The sequence below is a fragment of the Phoenix dactylifera genome, chromosome 17, assembly GCF_009389715.1.
Source record: "Phoenix dactylifera cultivar Barhee BC4 chromosome 17, palm_55x_up_171113_PBpolish2nd_filt_p, whole genome shotgun sequence".
Classification (NCBI taxonomy): Eukaryota; Viridiplantae; Streptophyta; class Magnoliopsida; order Arecales; family Arecaceae; genus Phoenix; species Phoenix dactylifera.
The window spans coordinates 12,669,173-12,694,601 of record NC_052408.1 but is presented as its reverse complement, the minus strand read 5'-3'; the positions used below and the strand labels follow the sequence as shown (position 1 = coordinate 12,694,601).

General features: G+C 37.6%; 1 protein-coding gene across 2 annotated transcripts; it reads left to right on the top strand.

Annotated features, from left to right (window-relative positions):
- The first annotated feature begins 1,437 nt into the window (after positions 1-1,437).
- LOC103717668 (protein ACCUMULATION AND REPLICATION OF CHLOROPLASTS 3) lies at positions 1,438-24,899 on the top strand. 2 transcript variants are annotated; one of them, XM_008806146.4, is made up of 17 exons: positions 1,438-2,627; positions 5,927-5,985; positions 8,346-8,410; positions 9,232-9,366; positions 9,750-9,798; positions 10,665-10,777; positions 10,846-10,917; positions 11,027-11,137; positions 15,302-15,483; positions 16,172-16,417; positions 16,529-16,620; positions 16,792-17,174; positions 19,486-19,590; positions 19,714-19,851; positions 20,927-21,093; positions 24,158-24,279; positions 24,534-24,899. In XM_008806146.4, exons 1-16 carry the CDS (start codon positions 2,341-2,343, stop codon positions 24,228-24,230), a joined length of 2,277 nt encoding a protein of 758 aa, XP_008804368.2. In that variant the 5' UTR covers positions 1,438-2,340; the 3' UTR covers positions 24,231-24,279; positions 24,534-24,899. The 2 variants fall into 2 exon arrangements, with proteins under 2 accessions (XP_008804368.2, XP_017700763.2); XM_017845274.3 differs by lacking the exon at positions 16,172-16,417.
- The last annotated feature ends 530 nt before the right edge of the window (positions 24,900-25,429 follow it).

The window sequence follows — 25,429 nt, the reverse complement described above, 5'->3', positions numbered from 1 at the left end:
TGGTAGCTTCAGGGTATCAGAGGGTGGCAACATTAGAGCTTGGGCTTGGCCCATCAAACAGATGTTGCTGTGAAATTTGGCAGCACTTAAATTCTGCAACTTTGATTACTAAAATATCCATAAGAATTGTTTTAGCAATCAGAGAATTTTGAAGGCTTTTGGATTGTATAGTCACAATACTAAGAGTCTTACATATTTGACGCAAAAATTTCATCAAAAAAAAAAACTTATTTGTTTGTGACAAATGATGATAACATGATGATCTCAGTGAGCCATTCAGGCGCAGCGCATACCTCACGTTCCACGTACAAGATAACTAAACGATGTCATGTCTTGGCTCGTCGCTTTCCAATGACGTTACCTTGTGATGAAGCCTCTAAGAAACCCCCACCTTGAACATTCAGAATTATTTAATATTAATAGTTATTAAAATTATTGTTATAATAATACAAATAGAAAAATAATAGCGTTATTTTCTGAGCCACTATTTATTTAATAAAATATTTATTTTAGGTTACTTCTTTTGGGGCAAAGATTTTGGGGAATTTAAATTTTGAAAATATCATTTTATTAAGAAAACAATAGAAATACAAGGACATCATTGTTAGACTTGGTATCTTTTTGCCCTTTATTATTTTTTTGATAAAATACTAGGCTAAGCTCCGTTGATTCCATTGGGCAGTAAACGGAAGAAAAATGACCTAACATGGAAGAAGAGGAATAGTGGAATTCACGATGGGAGATAGCTTGAAATGTAAGTTAAGGACTATAAAATGCGGGTTTGACTTCTCTTTCAATTTATTTTTCGCACGTTTGATCTACTTTTTAGCAAGAAAGTGATATATTCCAAAATTTACGGCATCATCTTGTTGGAATTAGTGAAGATTCTCTTATTTCTTCCCAGCAAGATAAACCATCATTTACGAAAAATGTCAATTCGTTCTTAGATTTTTCTCCATTCAACTTATCAATAGATCATCGAACTCATTAGATAGCAACACCTAACAAAAAGAGCTTAAACGAAGTGCATCCAAGTATCTTAAAACTATATAAAAATATCAATGTTTCTTCGACATGAAAACTTCCATATTCCAAAATAATCCTTATATAATTATACTATTCTTTTAGTAACCAAAACTCCTATAGCACCATATAATATACCAAATCGAAACCCAAACCCTCAATTCATTTACTTTTATTTATCTTGCTAAAATCCATTCAGTTACAACAGCAATTCACATAGATAGGACTGAATATGTATACTTATATTTGTTATCTTCCACCTATTCTTGACGCCTAAAACTGCAAAAAGCTCTCTTCCAGCATCCATATTTTATGGATGGCCCATAAATAGTTCTAGGTGGGTTCAGAAACCCTTATCAGAATTTCCCTACAAGAACACCATAAACTAGGTCATAGTTTGCACGCCCAGAAAGAAAATGCTCTTTGTTTAGTAATTTAATTTAAAAGTACCCACTATAGTTCTCTTGGTTGGTAAATTTACCCGGGCTCCCAAAACCCCAAAGATTGAGGTCCGGGCTCGATTTAAACCAGCTTGGTTGTGTCTTAGAACTCTCAGGCCAAGCAGGACGAATACAGAATTGGGTCTACCGTCGTAGTAGATGTTGGATTGCTCTCGAAACCCATCAACCTCAAACAAATCGCGAGACCGTTGAACTCCGTGAAGCTATGTCTATTGAGCATTTAAACAAACAGATGCTGCGCATCGCCAGCCCTACCACAAGGCCCACGGACACGAAGCTCATGGCGTTCCACTCCACCGTCGTGAGTACCTGGCGGCGCCGCCAGTACCTCCCCACTCCGCCGTATCTCTGTCTCTGTCTCTCTCTCTCTCCAAGCCGGTGGCGATGGAGGCGGAGTTCGCCGAAGGTCTGGGCGGCGGCCGGAGGTTCAGGAAAGGACGCGAAGTTCGTCGTACCCGTGGAACTGGGCACCGACCACCGACCGCTCCCATGGCGTGGCTGATCAAGCGTTTCGCAGTCAGATAGGCCTCGAGTGCGGATGTCCGCATACATCTTTCTGTACTGAACACTGTATGCGGAATTTTCATATAATTTGTATGCTGATTTCATTTCGCTTACAAATTTTTAGGCGCTGCAGGTGTCCGCGTATATTTGTTATGCGATCATTGCCGCATAATAGTCTTATGCGTCTATACGTACATTATATTGATGCTTTAGTTTTTGAATAGAAATGCGTTAAAATCCGGTTTTCCAGTTTCCACCCTCAAGAAAGCGCCTCTTGGTATGTGGATATTTTTCGATCTCATCGTTCTCCCGCTTCCGTTCCCTTTCTTCCTCTCCCCCTTTCATTCTTGCCATGGAGGCCCTTGCTCCATCTAGCTTGCTCGCGATCTCTCACGCCTCAACTCGCCCTTTGCGCGGCTCTCCAGCGAGGATCTGCGCCGCGCGCGGCCTCACCGGCTTCCACCGCGGGCGGCCGCCGCTTCGTCTCCGAGTGTCGACGGCTTCGGATTCGATCGGCCATCTCGATTCGCAGCGGGACTCGGATCCCGTTGAGGTGATTGGAATTGGGAGCAGGAAGGACGCCGTCATCGATTTCTGTCTGAGTTCTCCCTCTGTCTCCTCCTCTCGCCTCCGATTCTGGCAAGAAACTTTCCTCTTTTATTCTCTTAATTCTTCTTTCTTCGGATGGGTCATCGAAATTTGATGGAAATAGTAAAGAAAAGATAAAATAGGCTAAGAGTATAAAATAAAATGGCTAAACGTTCTAATTTGTGTTAATCTGTTGTAAATTGTTGCAAATTCTTTTGTTAATTTTCACCTGAAGACAATGCGTGACAGACGATTCCTTATACTGCATTGATAGTAGTCACAAGAACCTTATACATTAAAGAAGCTAAGAGTAGTATCGTCAGAACGTGTTTCTTTTATAAATAGCAGTTATAAATTTGTGATTTTATAGGTCGAGCTTCTTATCTAATAAAGAAAATTTCATTAATGTCAAGAATTCCTAGGCACTCAAGTACTGAGAATTTGTATATGAACTTCGGTTGAAGAATGATACTAGTGGTTTTGTCTTGGCGGTCTGTCTGCAAAGGATGTCTCTTGTTAATTGGAGATTGGTCCGTAGGACTGATTTTACCTTCTTGATCCCTGATTCCAAATTGTTGACTCATATTGTGGGGCGAAGGACATATATGAACTTTGGGTTAGCGCCATAATTAGATTACTAGGAGTGTCTGTGAGCTTAGGGTTTAAGACTTTTAGGGCTACACTAATGCGAATGGATGGCAGGCTCATCAATTTGTTATGGTTATTCTGTACTAATCTTTCCCAAGAGAAAGAAAAGGAGAAGTTCGCAAGAAGGGTCAATGTATGTGCAGTTTATTTACACATAGAATTTTGAATTTCAGACTTCATCCAAATGTGTGGCATTGACACACTAACACACATTGAAGATAGTTTTTCAGAAGATAGTTTTTCAGAAGAATTTTAGTTCCCTCAATTCTGAATTTGTTAAACTCATGGAGTTTCACCTTAGTGAAGTTGTTTGAGAAGAATGAGTGAACAATAACTGCCTTGTGGGAAATTGTGTTGTCTAAGTTTCGAATTTCTGCAGACGCACTTTTAAAGAGGAAGTGAATGGGTCGAAAATATGATCATTTCTTGGGGTATTAAAGCTTGACAGAGATAAAAACAATGCCTATAGGTGGATACAAGGCCTGTTGAACCGGTATTGGGGCCCGTACCGGTTGGTGACTGGTTCAATACCGTACCGACAAACGGTATGCAATGCCAGTACGCTATTTTTTTTCAAAGTTTTTTAAGTTTGAATTAATTGTAATTATTTTTTTAATTTTTAATGATTTTAAGTATAATTTGATGTTTCTATCCTCCTCCTCCTTGGTATTTTTTGATGTTTCTATCCTTCTTCTCCTCCTCCTCCTTCTCCTCATTCTTCTTTTTCTTCTTCTTCTCCTTCTCCTCCTCGCCTTCTCCTTCTCCTTCTCCTTCTCCTCCTTTTTCTTGTTCTCCTTCTCCTTCTTCTTCTTCTTCTTCTTTCTCCTTCTCCTTCTTCTTCTTTTTCTTCTACTTCTTCTCCTTCTCCTTCTCCTTCTTTTGTTTCTACTTCTGCTTCTGCTTCTCCTTCTCCTCCTTGATAGATATAAAAATGATGCCTATAGATGGATATAAGGCCCGCTGAACTAATATTGGGATCCATAGCGGTTGATGGCTGTTGAACTGGTGCCAACTTGATACCATCAGTGTGCTCAGTATGGGGTTGGTTCGGTGTACGGAGTGTCAGTACGCCTTCCATACCACATACCGGTATCGAACCGGTATGATACGGTATGCTTTGCACTGTCTGATTCGGTATAATACATTTTGTACCGCCCGATTTGGTACGGTATGCTCCCGTACCTTCTAGTTTGGTACGGTATGGCATACTTTGGGGACAAGTCTTGATGGTTATAGTGATGAGAAATATATAGCATAGAACTCAATTACCGCCCAACTCAAGAAACTCCTCTATGTGTTGTTGACATGTGACACTACTTTTTCCATATCGGATGATCTTTTTTTATTTTGTAATCCATAATTTTGCCATCAAATGCGGTTTATATTTTCTTTTATTTTTAAAGATTCTCTAATCACTAAAGTAAGAGAAAGAGTATGATTTTTTTTTGTAAGCTTTTGATCAAGTAATTTCAACTGTGCTAGGACACATGATAAGATTTATAAATGAATTTTCCTATTGAATCATATCATCAGCAAAAACATTTTAATTATTTTCTTGTGATGCTAATAATATTTTAAGAGGTCTAATAGCATTTGGCATGTGCTTTGCATATGAAAGATACACTTGAGATGCAAGGTGCAAGGGGAGTAATGCTATGCTGTTCCAATACATTACCTACTCATTTACGCATGCAATGTGGGAGGAGGGTGTTGATGTGATTCACAGGGATGGGACACCACGTCAGTGCCAGATCGCACAGGTGCCCAAGTGGTAGAATAGTGGTGTTGCATAAAACTTTCCTATTAGAGGTATAAGAGGAAGTGTGTGATGGAGTCTGTCCAACCTCTGTCTGTAGGTGTTTTCTATTTATTGTTTTTTCATTCTTGGAATAGAGCCACAACTTTTAGAAAAGATGCAAAACAGTGGTTTGATAAATGTGTATTGATGGTCACTTTGCCACGTAGAAATAAGGGATGGAATTGTGACTCAATATGAGGGGTCAGTCGGGTTGTTATGAAAAAAAAAGACTCACCAAGGATGGATTCACAACCTCAAGCATTCATATTTTAATAACTAGAGCCTTGCACATGTGCTGCATATGACTCACGCAAACTGAGAAAGGCAGCGCACATCAAAGTAGAGAAAAAAGAGTCACTTGTGGCTGTGAGGAAAAAAAGAGTAAACTAATGAAAAGTGTTGGGGACTTTGAGTTGAAAGATGTTGGGCCCCATTGTGGAGTTGAACTGTGGAGTGGAGGTGCAGGTCCAGAATTGGCATTGTTATAGCAGATAGAGATGTCGATCAGGAATATATATAAATTAGCATTTTCTTCCATGTGAAATGTTTCTCTAACAAAAGCTGTGCATGAAAAGTGTTTAATTTGCATTGCAAAAGTTAGTCATAATGTCTATTGACCTGATAATACCAAAAAAAACTCAAAAAAATGTTTATTAACCTGGTAGCAGCACCAATAATCTTATCATATTTCTCCTTGTTTGGGGACATTGACAATTTTTTTCCTCCTGTTACTTAAATTTGTGACAGATTTGTTATTCTCATTTCAGCCCATAAATTTGAGTGGTCTATAGATTGTATCCTTCTTCTACAACAATGTGGAGAGCTTTTGTTTCATGTTGTTCCTCTTCAGAAAGATTGTTTCATATGCTTATCCTTCCTTCTGTGATGTGAACTTTTGTTGTAGGACTATTCATATGAGAGATAATCTCAAGGTGCAATTACTACAAAGATGTCATGGAACAGGTATCTTTTTTCCTCCAATTGCTGGTTATTCTAAACTCAAAAGCTCCTAAATGTAGGATCAATTTGGTGAGACTTTTGTATGAATGCTGAATAGTTTTCTGTATATAGTAGAAGTGCTATATCATATCTTATTACGATCTCAAGGGTGCCATCTGGTTGAGTTCATAATGTCTCTTGGTGTTGATACAATAGATCCCTCTCATCCTGATTTAGCTAGGCTTCCACTCATTTAATTCTCAAAAAAAAAAAAAATCTACTATGGTCTAAATGACATGGAGATTACTTTAGCTGCAAAAATATCCTGGACGACATGAGCAAGATTGGCTGTTTTTTTTTTAAGTTACCCATTAACATTTACCTGCCCAACTTTTCATCTATGGTGAAAGCTTTAATTTGCCTAGGAGACAGGCTAAAAGGCTTGAAATTGTTTTCCTCCTGAAAGCAGGTTACTTGATTGAGGTTGATACAAAAAACATATTCTTAGAGTAGCTTCAATGATGTGGCTCATTGGAACCTTAAAGTATGTGTCCTTAGCTTGGTATACATTGTAGACAAAAGGAAGCATGATGGTAGCAAGTCTGTTCTATAGATTATGGTTTTTCTGAAAGAGGGGGGCTGGAGTTATGCTGTGTATATTTGTCCTTGTTTAAGTTGACCTCCATAGTGCTGCACTATGATTCATTCATGACAAAATCACCCCCATAATGACCAAAAGAAATCATTAGCAAAACACTGCAGTATTTGTTGACTGTAGTGTTTCACCTTCCAATAGTAGTTGTATCCTCTAATTCAGAAAATGCATAATTGAGAATGCTTCAGCCATTTATTTTGACATGCGAGAGTAAATTTAATTTGTGCTATTACTCTGATCCACTATATTCTGTGACCTGGTCCAGCTGGGACGTTACCCAGCCTTCAATGGTGTTAAAAGTGCATGTTAAGAATTTGTTTTAAACTAAAAAATTTCATACTTACTAATGCAAAGTCCCATTTCATGTATAGACCAAGGTCCAGGTAGACTAGATGTAATTTCTTGTCAAAATGATCATTTACTCCCCAGAGCTTTCGAGTTTGCTATTTTGCTTTTATTTTGTATGTAGAGATATAATCTAGATTGCATCATTTAGTTCTATCACTTAAAATATTTTTCCTATTTGATGTGTTTATGAATCCTGAAAAGTTGGCGGCTTTGCTTTTTTCTTGTTCTGTTTTGCTTTATCTTCTTCTTCTTCTTCTTTTTCTTGTTGTGGGTGTGTGCGCTTGGGGGTTGGGGGGGGGGGGTTGCAACTCAAAAGAAAAATATCTTTTCCTTACCCCTTTAAAATAAAGGTCTAGAAACGCAGAATCACTTGATTCAGATTGGCCATGATCAGAGTCCATGAGCCAACTTAGAAGCTCACCAATTCTTTTGATGGATTTGGTCATTTGAGACCTAAGATTATATGACATGTTTTATATTTATATGAATAGTATTCTATAATAGGTGAATGCACCTAAATTGACATATGAGGGAGAAGTCTATTTATAGATAAGATGCAAGCAAACAGCACAATCTACTTGCTTCTTTCTCATGTGGTGACTACTTTTACCATCCATAAAATAGTATTTTCATCCAATGAGTTGGTTCAAAAAGCATAAAAGGGATGTGATGAAGTCGCAGAGAAACAATGTGGTATGAGGATGAAGCACTCACCTTATGTTCTGATGAGTAACCACATGAGAGGTTGAACATTGGGATGTAAGAAGTGGCCGCTCGAGCGGGTGAGGAAACACTGTAGAGAGTGAGATGCGTGGCAACCTTAATCTAAACTAGATGGTTATGCAATCTCCATCATAGCATCCATAGCCATCATTTATTGATCTGATATATGATTTATATCCATAGATGATTACAATGGATCATGTAAGGAAATAAACATTCCTGGCATAGATTGGCGTCATTCGTTGATTAAGATGAGCTAAATTTTTGATCTAGTGAAAAACCATGTAAATCTCTCTAGAGGAGGAGAGTTTGGATAACTGGGGCCACCAATGGAAAGAGAAAATTAGAAAAGGGGAGCCATTTATGAACAAAGCAAAACAAGGAGGTGGGTTCAAAAATTGTTATCTCTAAGAAAATTATGGAGCTTGGAGGGGGCTGTGGCCCTTTTAAGCTTCTTCTCGGATCACTCCTGGGTGTAAATGATTTCCTTCTTTGTTTCTTTTGTACAATTTTGAGCATAGATTGTCCATTTGATATTTTATTTATTTATTGGTCTAATCATCATCAGCATCACAACTCCATATTCAAAATATTAATTTTTTTATATTAAGTTGAAAAATAATAAAACAAATTGACTGTTATCTTGTTTTGTTTTCAGATATGATTCTCAGAAACGTGGAATTTCCACCATCACTGCATCCATGTCCCCCAGCTGTCATTCTTGTTTGTACACCCCTCACCTTTAGTTCTTGCTTGTTTGATCTCTCCTTTACAATTACCCTTCAGTGCTATAAATTATAATCATGATGATGTTATCCATTTCTGACATGAGCAGGGACTTTTAACTAGCTAACTGCAATGTTTATATTCATTTGCAGCTATAAATTGATTTATCACATATGGGGAGTTCATCGTGCAAGAGTGGTTTGGAACATTTTGCTAGACAGTATGTTTGAGCCTTCCGTATGGCCCAGTTATTAGATAAAACACCTTCCACACAAACTTGTACCCAATTCCTGAGCAGTTAATAATTCTTTGAGCTTTCAATTGTAGCCCATGTAGCTGATCAACATATGCGGTGATATAATCCCCCTCCCATCCCCCCAAGAAAAGGAGAAAAAGAGAAGAAGAAAAAAGAAGTATAAGAAGAAAACACTCGCACACCCCAACCAAAATAAATAAATAAATAAATATGTAAAACCAACAACACAGCGATGAACAAGCTTCATCCCCCTTCTAAACATACATTCTACCTTCAAAAGGTTACAAGACTAAAAGCCCAATAATCTGAAGTCAATTGCATACCATTTGGTGTATTGTGAAGTTGTATTTTCATGAGCTAGTAGACTTCTGAGCCATATGAGCATGCTTTTGATGCATTGTGCTACCAATTGCAGTATAATAGTAGGATCTCCTTCTCAATGCATCAACTGCAGAATCAAATTACATAGAATGAGTTATAGTACTGACCAGATTTAAATCTATGCTTGGATACTCAATGAAATATTGGCCTGTAACAGTTACTTCTTCTGGTACTGTTATAGGTGGCCACTGCAGGACATGGTTTGGATCATATTACAGCAATAGAACTTCTACATGCTGTTAAATTAGCAGGTGGATTAACTGTTGCTATTATTTTGAAGCCCTTCAATTTTGAGGGACAAAGACGGCAAGAGGAGGTAATACTAATCTTTTGCGAGTTAACTATACCATTCTTGGTCTCTAGATTTCTTTCTCCTTGTCTTCCTTAGCACTTGGAGTTACTGAGATTTGGAGTCTCATTACATGTGCTAAAGCATCCTCTAAAAGGACATGCTCCAATATTCGAAGCCTGGTGTTGATAGCACAAATTACATGAGTAGGAATGCCATTTTTGAAAATTTTGAAGGAGTGTCATGTAAATGTTGGCACTTCTGTATTCCAGAAAAGATAAGAGAGCAGTGTCTTGATAACTTGGCAACTAACATTTCTAATTTATAGTATATGTAAATGTTGCACAAAATTGTTGCTTTTTTTATTTCCTTTAAGAACATTTATGTTTGGATGATGGTTGAATATGCAGGTATTTGAATTGATAAACAAACTTCAAGAGTTCTCACACTTTCAAATTGGTAAATTTTTTCTTTTTGATTCTAAATTTTCCTTAGATTTTCTTGCATGTTTATCCCCACTATTATAAACAAACTCTAGATGTGATGCCTAAGTGTCTCCACCCTACCTATTGGTCGCTGCCCCTTCATGTTCTGTTCTCCACGGGCACTGCTTGAGCATGTGCCTCCTATTCCATATATGCAATAATAAGGACCTCCCTTAATATTTATTTTTATATGATTATAGAAGGGAAATAGAAGAAGTGCATGAGATTAAGTGGAGCTTATATTTATCAAATCTACTTCAAAAAAAATCTTGCTCAACATGTTCATTGTTATCCATTAAATTGTCCCTTGAATAATCGCGTGTATTGCACATGCCACCTGCCAGATAATAGACTGTACTGTAAACTTAAAAAATTGTGCATGTTTAGAAACAACTCTGTCTTCTAGGTTAATCTTTTAAAAATGGCATTCCACATATGATACCTTTAATTGTTGTAAAATAACAGAAACCTATTTGGCGTGCATCAATGTGTCTTGATATTGTAATAACCCAAGATATTGTGGTTTTATATTAAGATTCAAGGCCAATAATGCTCCATACTATACTATAATTGGAGCAGTACATCATGTTAATCTACATACTGACTTTGAGTCTTCAGAAGTGACTGTGCAGTAAACATGTCTTCATACTGACTCACTTGGTGTTGTCTGTAACCAGCACTAATTAAGCATGCATTCGTTTGCCTTGCTTAGTGTGCTTAACAGCATATGCTTTGACAGCTATCATATTAAATTAACTGTGAGCTTACTTCACAACTATTTTGAACGGTGATGTAAGTTATTTTATCTACTTATATGATTTCTTTCACTCTGACTTTCAGTGGTGGAAGCAGATTCTTTACTTGAAAAAGAAATTCAAACTCTCGCCGAAGCTTTAGAACGTGCAAATAATGCTGTCTTCCTGGCCATAAGTGCAATATCTAATCTAATGTCTGTAAGTTTACTTCCTCGTGATCCTAAATCTTCTGTTTATCCAGCCTCATTGTAACTGTGAGTTTTCAGGAAACACATCTGAAGTTTCGAAATTCACCAGATGGAGAAATCAAGGAAGTCAAACCACTGGAAGTTGTAAAAGTAGGACATCATCTTCCATCTGCTATTCATTTACCCCATTTGTCAATTTTTATTTTGATTCTTTTCTTTGCACATTTTATAGTTTTTGAAGCCAATACTTTATTAACAGCTTCTAGAAAGCTATGGAGAAGCTAAAGTTGGTTTTGGAGCTGGTTACAACATTAAATCAGCAATTACTCAGGCTGTCTTCCATTGTCCTTTCCTTAATGGTGGTCCAAAGGTAAAGCTTTCTTCTAATGATTATATCTCCTTCCCCTATGGCATTAGATTTCCTGCACAATTTATTCTATAGCATTATATTTACAATTTTTGCATAATATTTTAATTATCTGACTTTCTTATCTCATATATGGCACTTCAGGTTAATTTGGTAGACCTAGGGTTGTGAATGATTTTGATGAGGTCATGGATTTGTTTGACTGAAATTTAACCCCAGCTAAGTTTTATGTCCAAAGCATTTGGTCCAGTCTTACTTATATGTAAATTGGGTTATACTGTTTTACATGTTAACTCTGGAACTCAATAGAGTTCGGATTAGGTCAAGTTTCAGCCATTCAGGCTTTCAAGATGTTACACTGCAGGAATGCATGAATCACCTCTTAAAATTCATTTTCTTGGGGTAAGCATGGAAGGAAAAGCAGTGCTTATAGCTAAAAGCATGATTCCAGATGTCTCAACCTGTATTACTTTAAATGCCTAACAGTCACATGCGTTTGCATGCTTATGTTGCCAAGCTTGTAGTATTTGCTCTAGTTATTCAGGAAAAAAGATAAAACCTAATGGGGCCAAATGAAGTTACCTTCAAATGAGAAGTTGTGAGGGTTCTTTCTTTGTGAAGGTTCTTTCATATTGTATGCAAGGATAATCTTAACTATAAAACAATTTAGATGAGATTTTTTATATTTTGGAAACACAAGAAGTCTAATTTGAATAGTGAATGCAAAATTTTCTATTTGAAATTCTTGACGCCATTTTCCCCTCGTTTCTGTTTCGTTCTTTAAATTCTTGTACAATTAGTAATCTATCAGTGTTTCTTTTATCGGCACAAGTTTCGATCTATTGCACACCCTCTTGTCTAAATATGCATACCTTATGCATTTTTTTAAAAAAAATCTTTGTTTTAAGTTCTTTGCATCTTTGGATCTATCAACTCCCTCAAACTTGGGCCTAACATTGACCTGGTCAAGGGGCTAGATCATTGGGTCAACTGCTTAGAACATATTGTATGAAATAATAGAAAATAATCAACTTGTAAGAGCAAGGAGATGACTTCTAAGTCTTCTTGAGTTCTTTCTTTTTAAGAAGATAATTGCTGAGCTTCGGACTTTTGGGAAGAGCCTCTTCAGTCTCATCCAAGCCCAAAGGAGAACATAACCAAATGACAGAGTTGAGATTTAGTCTCAAATAGGAGAGAAGGTTTGGACCAAAGAAATCAGCCTCACAATTTTCCTTTCAATAAATTCTTGAAAAATTAAAAATGGTAGTAAACAAAGCTTTGAGGGGCTAAGAATGTGAGAGAGAATGAGAAAGGAAAGGAGTAGGGGGAGGGTAGAGGGGTGTAAGGGTTGGGTGGTTGAGGGTCAATCGGCTGAGGAAGAGGATTGAGTTGTTGAAGTCAACAAGATCATGTGACTCACTTGAGGTGCCAATGATGCTGAAAAACGTCCAAAGGTGGCCATGATATACTTGCACAGTGGAGGGGGAATGCAATTGGTCAGTAACGCATCATGTAAGACTGGCGGCTCTCTGCTCAGGACCTCACTGAACCCTTCCCCCCCCCCCCCCCCCCTCCTTAAATCAAAAAGATTGGAGCCGAAGATGGTTTCCATTATTTTTCTAATTGTTTGAATAGGGCAAAAGGACTAAATTGCCCATATAGTTATTACAAAAAGAAATTAAATAAATGTCAAAATGGTCTTTTAGGTGTCCTTTACTTACATGCCATTTTTTGAACCTACCTGAGTCTTTGATTTGGTGAAAATTGATCAGCACATATGGTTTTTACTGCTTAATGAGATTTTAGCTCAGCCGGTTTGATTATCCTAGCAGATCAACTGGGGGGTTGGTTTGCTGAATCTGTGGTCTACTTGCAAATTTGAACTAGATCCGACAATACTGGTTTCTTGTGACTTGTTCTCACCTAGCAAATGGACAAATCTCTGGGAACTAGTGTTGTCCTTGTTTTGATTCCTTGACATCATTGTTATATCTCAAATCATAGCATCTTCTTTGAAGAATACCTGATCGTTTGACTTGCATCATGATCCTTTTGTGCTTCTTCCTGATTTCATGCCTTAATCTTCTATTTCCCAACCAACTAAGAGTCTAAGACCCTACAATTTCTAAGCCTTTTCCTCATCAAGCTCTAAGTGCCCCTCCTGCTACCTTATCATGGAAGTAACTGATTAGTTTTCATGCTTATGCTTGCTAAGGGCATATGATACCATTATCTAGTCAAACAAAGTGGCATGTTCAAATCGTTTTGGCTTTATTATAGCTACTCATATGCAGAATTTCGTTCCTTTTTTATGTCATTCATTTCCATTTGAAGCTTTAGTTCTATCAAGATGCAACTCAATGTTTGAAGTGGTTGAAAAAAGATTGAGAAGATTCAATCTCATAATTAAACAGAACTTATTCCACTAGAGGAATATTACAAGCTGTAGGTGGTTTGCAAACCTCAATTCTAACAGCAAGCTATATGAGGGATTATATGCGTAGATCCTTATTGGCCATTGACCCCCTTTGATAATGTATAACACCCTCTCCAAGGAATTCGTGTGACCTCATTTAGCTGATTAATCAGTGGATTTAAGTCACCGAGAGCCTGCAGATAGTTGTCATGATGACCTTAGGTTCATGGTGTGTGGAAAATAATATAACTGACATCTGGTCCTTCCAGGACAGGAAACTAGTGGTTATTCTGTGCTTTAGATTGAAGTGCATAAATGCCATAGTGTGATTCTATTTGCTTTAAACGCATATAGGCCTACTCTTAGGCATTATAATTATCTTTTTCAGAATATGGTGGTTACTTGCCACTTCTCAGGTTTGAACCTGAGACTTCTCACTTGGAGAGATTGGAACAACCAGCTAAGCTTTAGATATTCTAATTGTCAAGACTCAACATGGTTTTTGTGGGGCAGAGCCTTCTGTGGGATAGTGCTGTGTGTGAATTTGCTTTTTTTTTGCTGTAAGTTGTCAAATGTCATGTTGACATCATTATGTCAGCACACCTCCATTGAAGGTTTTTAGCGCCTATTTGCTGCTTATGAGATAGACTGGTGAGTTAACTCCTTTAGGTAGAATAAGATACAAAGAGGGCCATTTTGGTGTAAGGAAATGGCTAGAGAGACAGCCTTTCACTGTTTAGTAGTTAATCTATGTATGATTTTCTGTTGAATTGCATCTTATGATGTGACAAAACATAAAATTGTTTTGCTGGCTGCTGGAAATTAATTACTATTTTCACTGACCTGAGCTTCAACTATTGATCAGAATTTCTCAACTGTTGATTCTCTTCACATTACCAAATACTCACAAATCATGCCACATCATTTGCCTTTAATATTCCATGGCTTATTTTCTAGAAACCACACAATCCTTTGGAATCTAGTTATTTAACACAGATTCTTTTAGTCCCTTCTTTCTCAAATGGTTTGTTACTTTCTCCTTCAAAGCATGCACTGAAATTTATGACACCAGAACACTTCGCTTCCTCTGTTCTAGTGTTTTAATTGAACAATTTATGTGGTTATGAGCTTTGTTAAAGTTCACCATACAATTGTTTTACATCTGTTTGCTTGTTTCTTTTCGTGGTTCATTTTTCCTAAAACTTTTCCTGATTTGAAGTCATTATAACTTTTCCAGTGGAAGTGAATGAAAGCCATGGCAGGTGCTGATCATTAGGCTAGTGACTGGAAATCTGGCAAATGTAGTTCACCCCTTTCAAATCACCATCATTTAGCCATATACATTTAAACCTACACAGTTATACAGTTTGCTTTTTATTATCCCATCTGGTAGATGAATATGAGTGATAGATTATTTAGCTGCTTTGCTAGATGTTAGCGTGCTATGTGTGTTGATTGCTTAGAATCAGAAGTAACAATTTATCTTCAAAGGTAAGGTATGGTGCTGTACACTATTGCTTGAAGAATAGCATGTCGGCAGTGATCTCTTTTTTCCTTGTGGCTGGCTAATTTTTCAGGTGATCATGCGTGAAATGATGGCTTCTCCTGTGTGGAAGCATGCTTTTTTCCTGTTAGGATATATATTATCGATTAGCAGACAATCTGCTTGTCAGTTGGGAGTCTTTTACTATGAAAATATTGTTCTAGTGCATACTTTTCTCCTTAACATTTGTGACTTTTCTGGTGAATAGGACCTGAATGGCCCGGTTATCTTCACCCTTGCAAGTGGTTCTGCCCTGGATGAAAGCGATTTGCTTTCCATTGTCCTTACCTTTCGTCAGATAACAGAATGCAAAAGAGAGATCATATTTTCAAGAATTCACGAACCTAGTATGGAGCCAAATCTATTTCTCATAACACTTCTGATTGTGGGGTAAGAGTTAAGGAAGTTCTTATGAAGAATGTCTGCTGAATATTTTAGCTATATTTTGCTAGAAATATCTTGGAATTGTCATTCTCAACTAAAGGCCTTCTTGGAAATCTTTTGTTGGGAGACTAACACGTGCAGGGCCGGATACTCAGATACTATAGTAAAGTACAGTAAGATTTCAATTAAGATAATCTTAATCTTATTATTATATCCAATTAATAACAATAAGGACAGACTTTTAAATTCAGATTATTGGTTCACTGTATCTTCCATAAACCCTTTGTCTATTAGTTAGCAAGTGGTTAATACTTTGTGCTAGTGCTAACAAAAAAAGAAAGTATAGTAAATGTCAACAACTTCAGTTTTCTAGGTTGGTCATGACCTTGTTCCCATCTCTCCTGCATTTTCATTTTTGTCCATCTACCTGCTATAGAAAGGAAACAAACTGTTGTAGAAATCTAGAATTTTGAATATTTCCTTTTTGGAATGATTTTCTGTGCTATCCACAGATCCCCATTAGTTCCACTGGCCTATTATTATTAAACATAAATTTTAATAATAAGCTATTAAAATACTGCAAGTTTCAATCTTTTTAATAGTATTTGACATTCTTATACAGATGAGAACTATTCAAACTTATAGAATTAGATTGCCACTTAAGCCATTCTGAATAAAATTTTGCAATTGCCAGCTGCAATCAGAAAATTGTTTCTCAGAAGAGGAGTTTTTTGTCAAGCCTGGCTCTGCGCATTCCCTTTCTCTCATCTCTTTTGGGAAGAGATATTCCAGAACTGGTTGAAAACCTACCAGTTCATTCTCGTAACCCAGCAGCAGATGTCTTCATCTCGCCAGATATGGCAACCATGTCAAACTTGGATTTATCCAATGGTTCTCTCGATACATTTTCTGAAGAAATAGAAACCGAACTATCCAGCAAGTATGATGAACTCTATGTTTTGAATTTTTTGAATTGTTTCATCGTTTATTAGTGTAAGAGATTAAATCATGGAATCAAAATATGTTCATGTGAGAATTTCTTGTTATTTAGAGATTCAAATAGTGAACGTCTAAGAGATGGAGTTGAATCATTGGAGTCCAGCAATGAATCGATCTATGAAAATGGTAACCAAATAAATGAAGGTATGTAGATTGCCAGTATGATTTTCAATGCTGTCGAGCTCCATAATCATTTTCTTCTTCTAAAGATTATCCTTTGCCACCAAAAAGATCTTACTTTAGTACTTTCTCTGTCTATCAAGCTAACAATTTTAATAGTGCGATCCTGACTTTCTGTGCTACCTGACAAATCAGATATTCGAAGGAAGCAACCTAATAGCTGGAATATTGGTCCAGCATTCCACATGGCACAGCTATGGGCTAGACAGAGGGCTGTTTTAATTGGAACTAACAAAATTGATGAACCGGATACTCTCACTCTTCCTGTTGGTGTAAAGTCATTTGAGCAGTGTTCTGCTTGTTCCTCGGACTTTGCACTATCAGAAACTTTGCATGATCATGGCACAGGTGGAGACTTCTTGGGTGCCCAAAATGCCCAATCCAGGGATGCTTTTGCTGATGCAGGTTTGGAGGCAGTATTTGATATTTATAATTCTGTATTGACACTACTAAAGGGGAGAAACAGGGATGAGTCCAGAAAGCGAGGATTGCTTTCTGCACGTGCAGCATCAATGCTGGTAAACTATATTTCTTGCATATGATATCAATGTTAGTTGTGAAATATCTATAATTTATTGCCGCAATTTGAAGGTGCTATTCCTTTATCAGTCACCACTATCGAAAACTTGTATATCTTTTGCTGACCCTAGAGTATTCTGGACAAGGTTTTCCAATGACAGTGATGAATACTGTTTTGGTTTTTCTGTATGTTTAAAGGAAATTAATTTCCACTCTTAAAACGTATGCTCGATCCTAAAAAATAGTAAGAAGAATTAAAAAGTAATAATAAAAACATCAGTTTGACAGTGCCATTTCACACAGTAGTCTCTACTTTTAAACTTGTGGAACTTGAACATGAGGGCAAATGGCAGGATGTAGTTGTAATTACAAGCCAAAATCAAATGCTTGCTTTCAGCTTTTACATACATCTAGTTCTATGCATGCCAGCCTTCATTGTTGGACACTTCTATGACACATGGAGCATGTGAGCCAAGAATGATATGATATAGGTTGGTGCATCAGGTGCTATGATTATCTTGGCATGTGAATTTTGCCACTATCATATCATTCATAATGAAGATATGATATTAAGTAGTATAACTAATTACCTAAATTTTTTAGGCTAACCAAATAAACATGTCAAGGACTTATAACATCTAGTGGACTTGGACTTGTTAGGAGCCATCTGCCCATGCAATTGCCATAATTATGCTAGAGATATGTTGTTTTTAAACCATTAACTCAGCCTGAATGGTTTCAAGGGTTGGGTCATGGTTGATTAGTTTAATTGCAAGTTCACCAATAGGCAAAGGATCATTTTTGTCTAACTCTTCTCATCTCCTAACTATTTCTCTTCCCTTTCTATCTCCGACAATTTTAAGGGAATGGTGGGAGTAACTTCAACAACAATGGCCGACTGTAGGTTGACCAATAGGCCAAGCTTCCAAGGATTATGTCTTTTTAAGCCTGGTAACTAATAAAATTTCTGCATCTATCTCCCATCTCTCTCTTCTTTTTCCCATCTTGGTCTTGCCCTTTTTTCATATTCCATCTATGTCTCTTCCTAACTATCTTGTACATTGCGCCCACAACTATTAGTTCAGTTGGTTGGTACCTCTTCCCTGAGGACTTGCCCTTGGAGGAGGTCCAAGGTTCAAATGTTGGATACTGCTTTTAAAAAAAGAAAAAGGGAAAACGAGACCTGACTGGGGAAAGAGGTTCTATGGCATGAGAAAGTGAGGGTGGTTTGCAATAGAAACAAAAAAAATCCTTAAAACTTGCTTGCGATCGTTGAGGCCACCGAAATGGTACTTGTGGCCCACACCCTCTTCTACCTCATGGCTGACATTCTTCTCTGAAATTCCTCATCCACATTGCCAGTTCCCTCTGCTGCTTTTCTCCTTTCAACACCACCACAGGAGCCAATCTCCATCCACACCCCAAAAGATAGAATTGACTTTGAAGTTATCTATTCTAGGGTATTGGGACTGTTTGGCAGGTAGTCTGGGTTTTCTTTTTCTTTCCTTTTTTTAAAAAAAATAAAAATAAAATAACTGATGAAGTTGCCAGCTGAAGCAGTTCAAATGGTTGAACCACTCAGTTCAACTCTTCAGACAGGTTTTCTGATATCTCAAGCTCGGATTTGACATGACTGAAAATTGCTGTCTGGTGACAGGTTGGTAGACTTGATTTATCTATCTTTGTAGTTCACTATAAATTATGGTGTACCCTAATAACTGATCAACAACCTTCTTGTGGTTCAACTCTGCAAGATGGTTAACGTTAACACCTTTGTAACATATAGAAATGTAGATCCTGACCAGCAAAAGAATTTTGGGCAGAATCAAATTCTTCTTTGAAAGATAAATCTATGAAATTCCACCATAACTATAACCATCCAGCTTTTCCCAATTATTTGGGTTGCAACTTGCAAGTATACAAAATTCCATAAAACAATAAATGATCTTTCCGAAAGTGTTACCTCCGTTGCTTTTCACCTCTGCCTAACATTTTATCAAGTTGGGAGATGTATACTTGATCCGCATTCAGGTCTATGTTGTTTGATTGCTATCTTGTCTCGTGATCCTTAACTAATCATCCATCATTTTTTAAAAAAAGGAGCAAAATCTAAAGCCATTTCAGGGATCTTTCTACTAATGGTAAATATCATACCAACATTTTTCTCAACTGTTGATTGCATTAAAGAGGAACTCGTTCAATTTTGTTAGAGATTATCATGAACTCATCAATTCATGTTTGTCAAACCATGGTTTATTGGACGTGTTGATTATTTGTAAAAATATGCTCATATAAATAACTGTCATGCAGGAGGCAGAAAGGGAACCGCAAAAAAGTTTTGCTCCTGTTATGGAAATTCAGTACAGGGGAGGAATTTATAGAGGGCGAGGCCAAGGAGGTCTTCCTGAAGGAAAGGTACTTTTCTACTGCCCCATTGCTCCAGTTTGTCTTAGCACTTAAAATAAAGTGGATTATTAATGCTTTTGTCGAGTTAAAATTAATCTGTTTGTTAATGCATCTTGTTAATTTATCTTTTAGGGTCGTCTAACCTTCGCGGATGGAAGCTTCTATGATGGCATATGGCGGTATGGCAAGAGATGTGGTCTGGGTACATTATGCTACAGTAATGGAGATGTATTCCAAGGAGCATGGAGGGATGATCTTATGCATGGGAAGGTATGACACTTCCATATGGGCTGCATCTTTCAATCCTTTTGGTTGCAAATCATCAGTTTTTCATCACGGACCTCACTCAAGTCAGTTTGACTATAATGATATGAACTAGAATCGTCCATAGCTTTGAAATTTATTTTATGGATAGCCCTCAGAAACAATTGAATTAATAGTCTTGCTTAGTTATACATGTTGAGTGGCACTTGCAGAATGACTTAACCACATCCTGGTTCCACCTGGCACCCATCTATCCCCCTGTATTGCACCAATTCCCAACTGCCACATAGGACTCGGTAACTGAGCAGGTAGTGGAGAAGGGAGGGTAGAAGTACTCTTTTTCTATTTATTGCACTCAAATGACAAGCAAATATGTGACTAGTAGACTGGCTTATTTGGATTTGGACCTTCCAATTGCTTTCAAGAAGTGCTTGGATCTTTTGGGGATTGAATTGTGTATGTTTACCTCCTTTTACGGACTCACATTCTAGTTTGGTTCTTCATTTAAGTTTTTATTACTTAGTCGCACGACTATATTGTGTAAATCTACAAGGAAAATATTCTTTTAGACCCAGCAGATGTGCTGTTGATTGAGGAGAAATTCACCATCTTTTTTCCAGAATTACGAAAGTGGTGTTGGTCTAGGACTCTAGGGAACTTGATATAATACCCCATCAGTTCCATGAAAAAATGGTGAAGAAAAGAATGGAAGTTAATGAGGTGATAGCAGCGTGGTTGTTTTTCTTCACTAGATATCTTAATTCTTCAATGCTTTCCTATTTGTCGACTAGTAAACATCGAATGCAAATAGTTGTAGTGACTAATATGTATGATGAATGTTACCTAAAGATGGAAATTCAACTGGAGTAAGACCACATTCTTCCAGAAAACAACTGGATTGAAGTAAAGTTTGATGATTGTGTCAGAAACATTGATGATAGATGAGATTCTGTTCTCATTATGTCAAATGTCTCCAGTTGCCCTTTCTTTGCTGCCTTAGACTATTATTACAAGGCACTAGGTATTTGCTTTCAATTTTTCCCTCTAATTCATCCCTTTTTCATGAAAATTCTGTGTATAGGGTTGGTTCTATTTTCATACTGGAGACCGTTGGTTTGCGAACTTTTGGAAGGGCAAGGCAAATGGAGAGGGAAGATTTTATTCAAGAAATGGTAGCATCTTTTTTGGCCATTTTAAAAATGGCTGGCGTCATGGCCAATGCCTATATATAGATATTGATGGATCAAGGTATTTAAAGAACCTGCTTCTATCAACTTTATTTTGACAAGTAGTGCAATTAATGGAAGTACTTGATGTTCTTCTTTACTATCTTTCATTGCCATTTTTTCCAAAAGCTTTGGGCTATATAATATGGTCAAAGTATCCATCCAAAGCATTGAATTTAAATTTTCACATATCCATGTGCTTTAAGAAACTAAAGAATTTGCATATACTTGTAATGGATGTTTATTTATGGGTAGAAAGAAGCAAGTGGAAAAGTTAAATATCTTGACAAATATCAAACCTGAACCAAGGAATCATGAAACATAAAGAAAAATGAATAGAACAGGTACCTTTTCAAATGTGACCCAAATCCCAAACGCAATATCTAAAAGATCCTGTATACCCAGACATCACAGTCAACAAAAAAACTTAAATGCATAAACAAATAGATGAACAAAAAATAAAAATTGAAGAAAAGGAAAACCAAAATTTTTATCAGAAAGCTTATGTAAATGGCACATGAAGAAGACATGGATTTTATTGGCATACACCAGCAGGGAGGAGCCACAGCAATTGCAATAAGATGTGCTCAGTGAGAGTGAAGCTATAGAGAAAGAAATTGAAGTTAGCAAGGACATGTTCAGACAACCAGCTTTGGTCAAATTTGGAAAACTTGGCAAGTTGACTCATGACTCGGCTTATTCTACTTTTTGCCAGCTGTTGAATCAAAATTTCACATGACTTGGCCTGCTTGGGAAAGTAGCATGACTTGGATGATTTGGATAAGTCAATTATGACTTGGCTGCCTCAGTAAACAGCATCCAAGTTCAAGAAATTTTTTTCCTGGCTTAAGCAAGTTAAAGTGAGTTCAGAATTCACTTACATCATGTATGCTTTTAACTAACATCATTTGTCATAAGTTAAATCTATCATATCCTCACACAAATTTACATTTATTAACTTGCATAGCTACAATTAGTTAGATAGAACTCATGAAAACAAGTAAATAAACCTCCCGTTCATACTCTGGTAGTTCTTGCATTTTATATATTGCTTTAATGGTATTTTTGCAAATTGACCCTTATATTATGCATCTATTACATGCGAAGACCCCTGAATCCTTATTTATAAATTGAGACAGACAATTTGTACATTTTTGCATATTGAACCTTCTGTTGAGGGTTCTATTGCAGAAATCAACCATGGCCAATAGTTAAAGTAACTAGAGTTGTAAAATGATAGGATTGCCCTCAAGTTAATTGTGAGATGGAATCTTCCCTAATTTCCCCTTTTCCTTAATAGCGATGCCTCCACCGCCAAACACCTTGCCACAATGGCCTTCATGGCAGCAACAGGTGGCTCTGGTTTGTTGAGAGGATCAAGCTGTGGAGCATCTCCAATTCATTGGTAGCAAGGAGGATTGTACTGGAGAAGTTGAGGGTACAGAGGAGGGAGGGGATGGAGAGGTGAGGGCGAAGGCATTGCAAGAGTGGCGACATTTGCAATTGAGATGAAGGTGAGGTGGGATATGGCAGAGGGGAACTGGCACTAGTAAGAAGATATCAGCTGGAGAGGGCAAAGTAGTGGGAGTGGCAGAGTGTGGAGGAGTGGAGGTGGAGGCTGAGGAAGGGGGGTTGGAAGGGGTGGAGGGATTATCAAGATGGAGTGGGAGGAGGATGTATGGCAGGGTTAGCAAGCTCTCACTAGTTGTTGCGCCTTCCGGTAATGCTTCCTCCACTCCCTACAAGCCCTCTGCTCCTACCCACCTCTCCCTTTGCCTTATTGACACTGGGTGTTGTTTCCTCTCCCTCCCCCAGCTGCACCCCTCCTGTCTCTTCCAACATCATCTACCTCAATTCCATCGCACACATTTTCCACCACCTATCCACCCTCACCGTCTCCTAAATCTACAAGCCCACCGCTGGCTCCTCCCCCCATGTCAATGTCACAGCCACCCTCTGTTGCTCCCTTGCATGGTTCATCATCTCCGATTGCAACTCTCTCTACCTCCCCTAGCTCGACCGTAATGGCCTTCACTCTTACCTTCGTTTCATCTTTATTGCCGCCCACTCTGCTGATGCTCTCAAACCTGCTCCCTCTTCTTCTCCGGCAGCCTTCACAACGACAAGAAGTTGCAAAGAGGGGAGCTGAGCCAATTTTAAGCAAGTACAGAAAGTACTTTCATTGTAAAGCTCCACCCTAATCTGTTAACAGATAATTAACACGTTATTATATTAAAAAACACATGCAGTTATCAGGCTCGGTTTGTAAATTAGGATAAGGGGGTCCTTATATGTAACAAATGCTTTATGTAGGGGGCAATATGCAAAAAACCATTTTAGGTGGTTAATCCTTTGGTGGCTTTAAATTTCTTTCTTTTAAACTATTGTAAGTTTATGTGTAATTCGTAGTATTTACTTCAATATACATGACGAAACCAAGTCGGATAATTGGGTGTGGGTGAATCGAGTCCAAGTCAAGTTTTCTGGCCTTTGGTAATTGGTGGCTACAAGAGGAGCCACAAAAGTTGAATGGTGCTAGAGCGCATCAGCTTGGAAATGTAAGTGAAATGAAGAGATTTTCAAGGTGAATAACATGTTTTCTGCTTTTCTGATTTTCAAAGTGAAAGGCTCTTTCGAACTTGTGGTTTCCCCTGCAAACATATACAACCATACTGAAGGAAGGTTAATAAAAATTAATTTTTGCTGTAGCTATAAGGCTATTTGACTGCATAGTTAATCATAATATTATTTTCATTCATCATCTGCAGAAAACTTTTGATTGATAGCATCATAATGATTGGCATAAGCAATTTTCATTTCCAGTTTACTTTTTTATGAGAACTGACAATACCACCTAAGTTGTGGTTTGTTTGCATGAGTTTGAGATTGAACGTGATATACAGAAGTAATTAGTCAAAATGCTCATTTGGCCAAATTTTGAGAGTTTACAAGAAAACTGTAAACAGGAAGTCTATTGATCTTGAGCATTTCAATCATCTCAGGATACTCTTCTACCATAATTCTTCTCATCTTTAACTTGCCTTGTGTACTTTGCTGGGACTCTACAATTAACTGTTGTTTTGTAGGTGGACTGAGATGTGGGATGAAGGTGTGCTTGTTAGCAGGACTCTGCTGGAAAAGGAAGCTTCTGGGCAATAGAGCATTTCAAACAGGAAGGTGTGCTTGCACTCACAGCTTTTGGATGAAGGTGGGCTTGCAAGAAAACTTTAAACATGAATTCTATTCATCTTGAGCATTTCAATCTTCTCAGAATCCTCTTCTACTGCTATTCTTCTCATCTTTAACTCACCTTGTGTTATTTGATGGGCAATCTATATGGGATAAAGTGTGCTCGCTAGCTGGACTCAGCTGGACATGGGAGCTTCTGGGTCATAGATTGTCAAGCATTTCTGAAGAGATTTATTTAACTTTCATCGTGTATCTGTTGGTTCTTTTGTATAGGGTCTGATTCGTCTGCAGAATACTTTCTACAGCATTTTTGGATTCACTAGTCTTGAGATGAAGTTTGCTGCGGTTCAACATACTATGCAGGACTGGTATGCAGACCAGATCTGACATGGAGTTGGAAGTCCTGGGTCGGAGCAACTGGTGTCTATTAACAGGAAAAATACTGCTTTTGCAATATAATAAATATTTGTATACAGCTTGAAAAAGAAAGATTGTATCATAAACAGTAGCCAGAAATTCTTCTTTTCTTATCCACACAATAACCTAATACAGTTGTTTTTTAATGTTTGACTCATAAAACAATTAACCAATGCATGTGAGGATCCATCAGATCTTGATATGAAAATCATTTGTAATGTAGAATTGAGAAATGTCGCGAGATCCATGCTGTCTAAAGTCTAGCACAGAAAGTTCTGGGGATAGTACGACTCATGTAACTATACAGAGGTTATATACTCTGCCTCCTAGGGAAAATAGGGCAGTTGCTCGATTTTATTAAATTTTCAGTTTCTCCAACTAGATGATACTGCATTTTGCTGTAATTGCCTGACCTGTCTGGTGCATATATTTCCTTTAATGCTGGGTATCTTTCTTCCTTTCTGATTGTTGGAGAGGTGTTAACCAGCCAGTATTATTGAAGAGGGAGTTACAAGGATTGGATAAATGTGTCGGTCATGTTTAATTTCTTCCTATGCTGGGCGGTATCATAAGCAGACAACTGCTTGTCAACAAGGAGGAGCAAACGCGTGCTAGTTTTAATTTGATGGCAACGAAATGCGATGCATGATTGAAGCCTTTATTTTTAATAATTGGGCTATGGCTCGTTAGTAATGGTTGGAGCGAGGAATGGCATGCCCTATTCGTTTAGAGGTTGTACGGCTGGTTTGGAT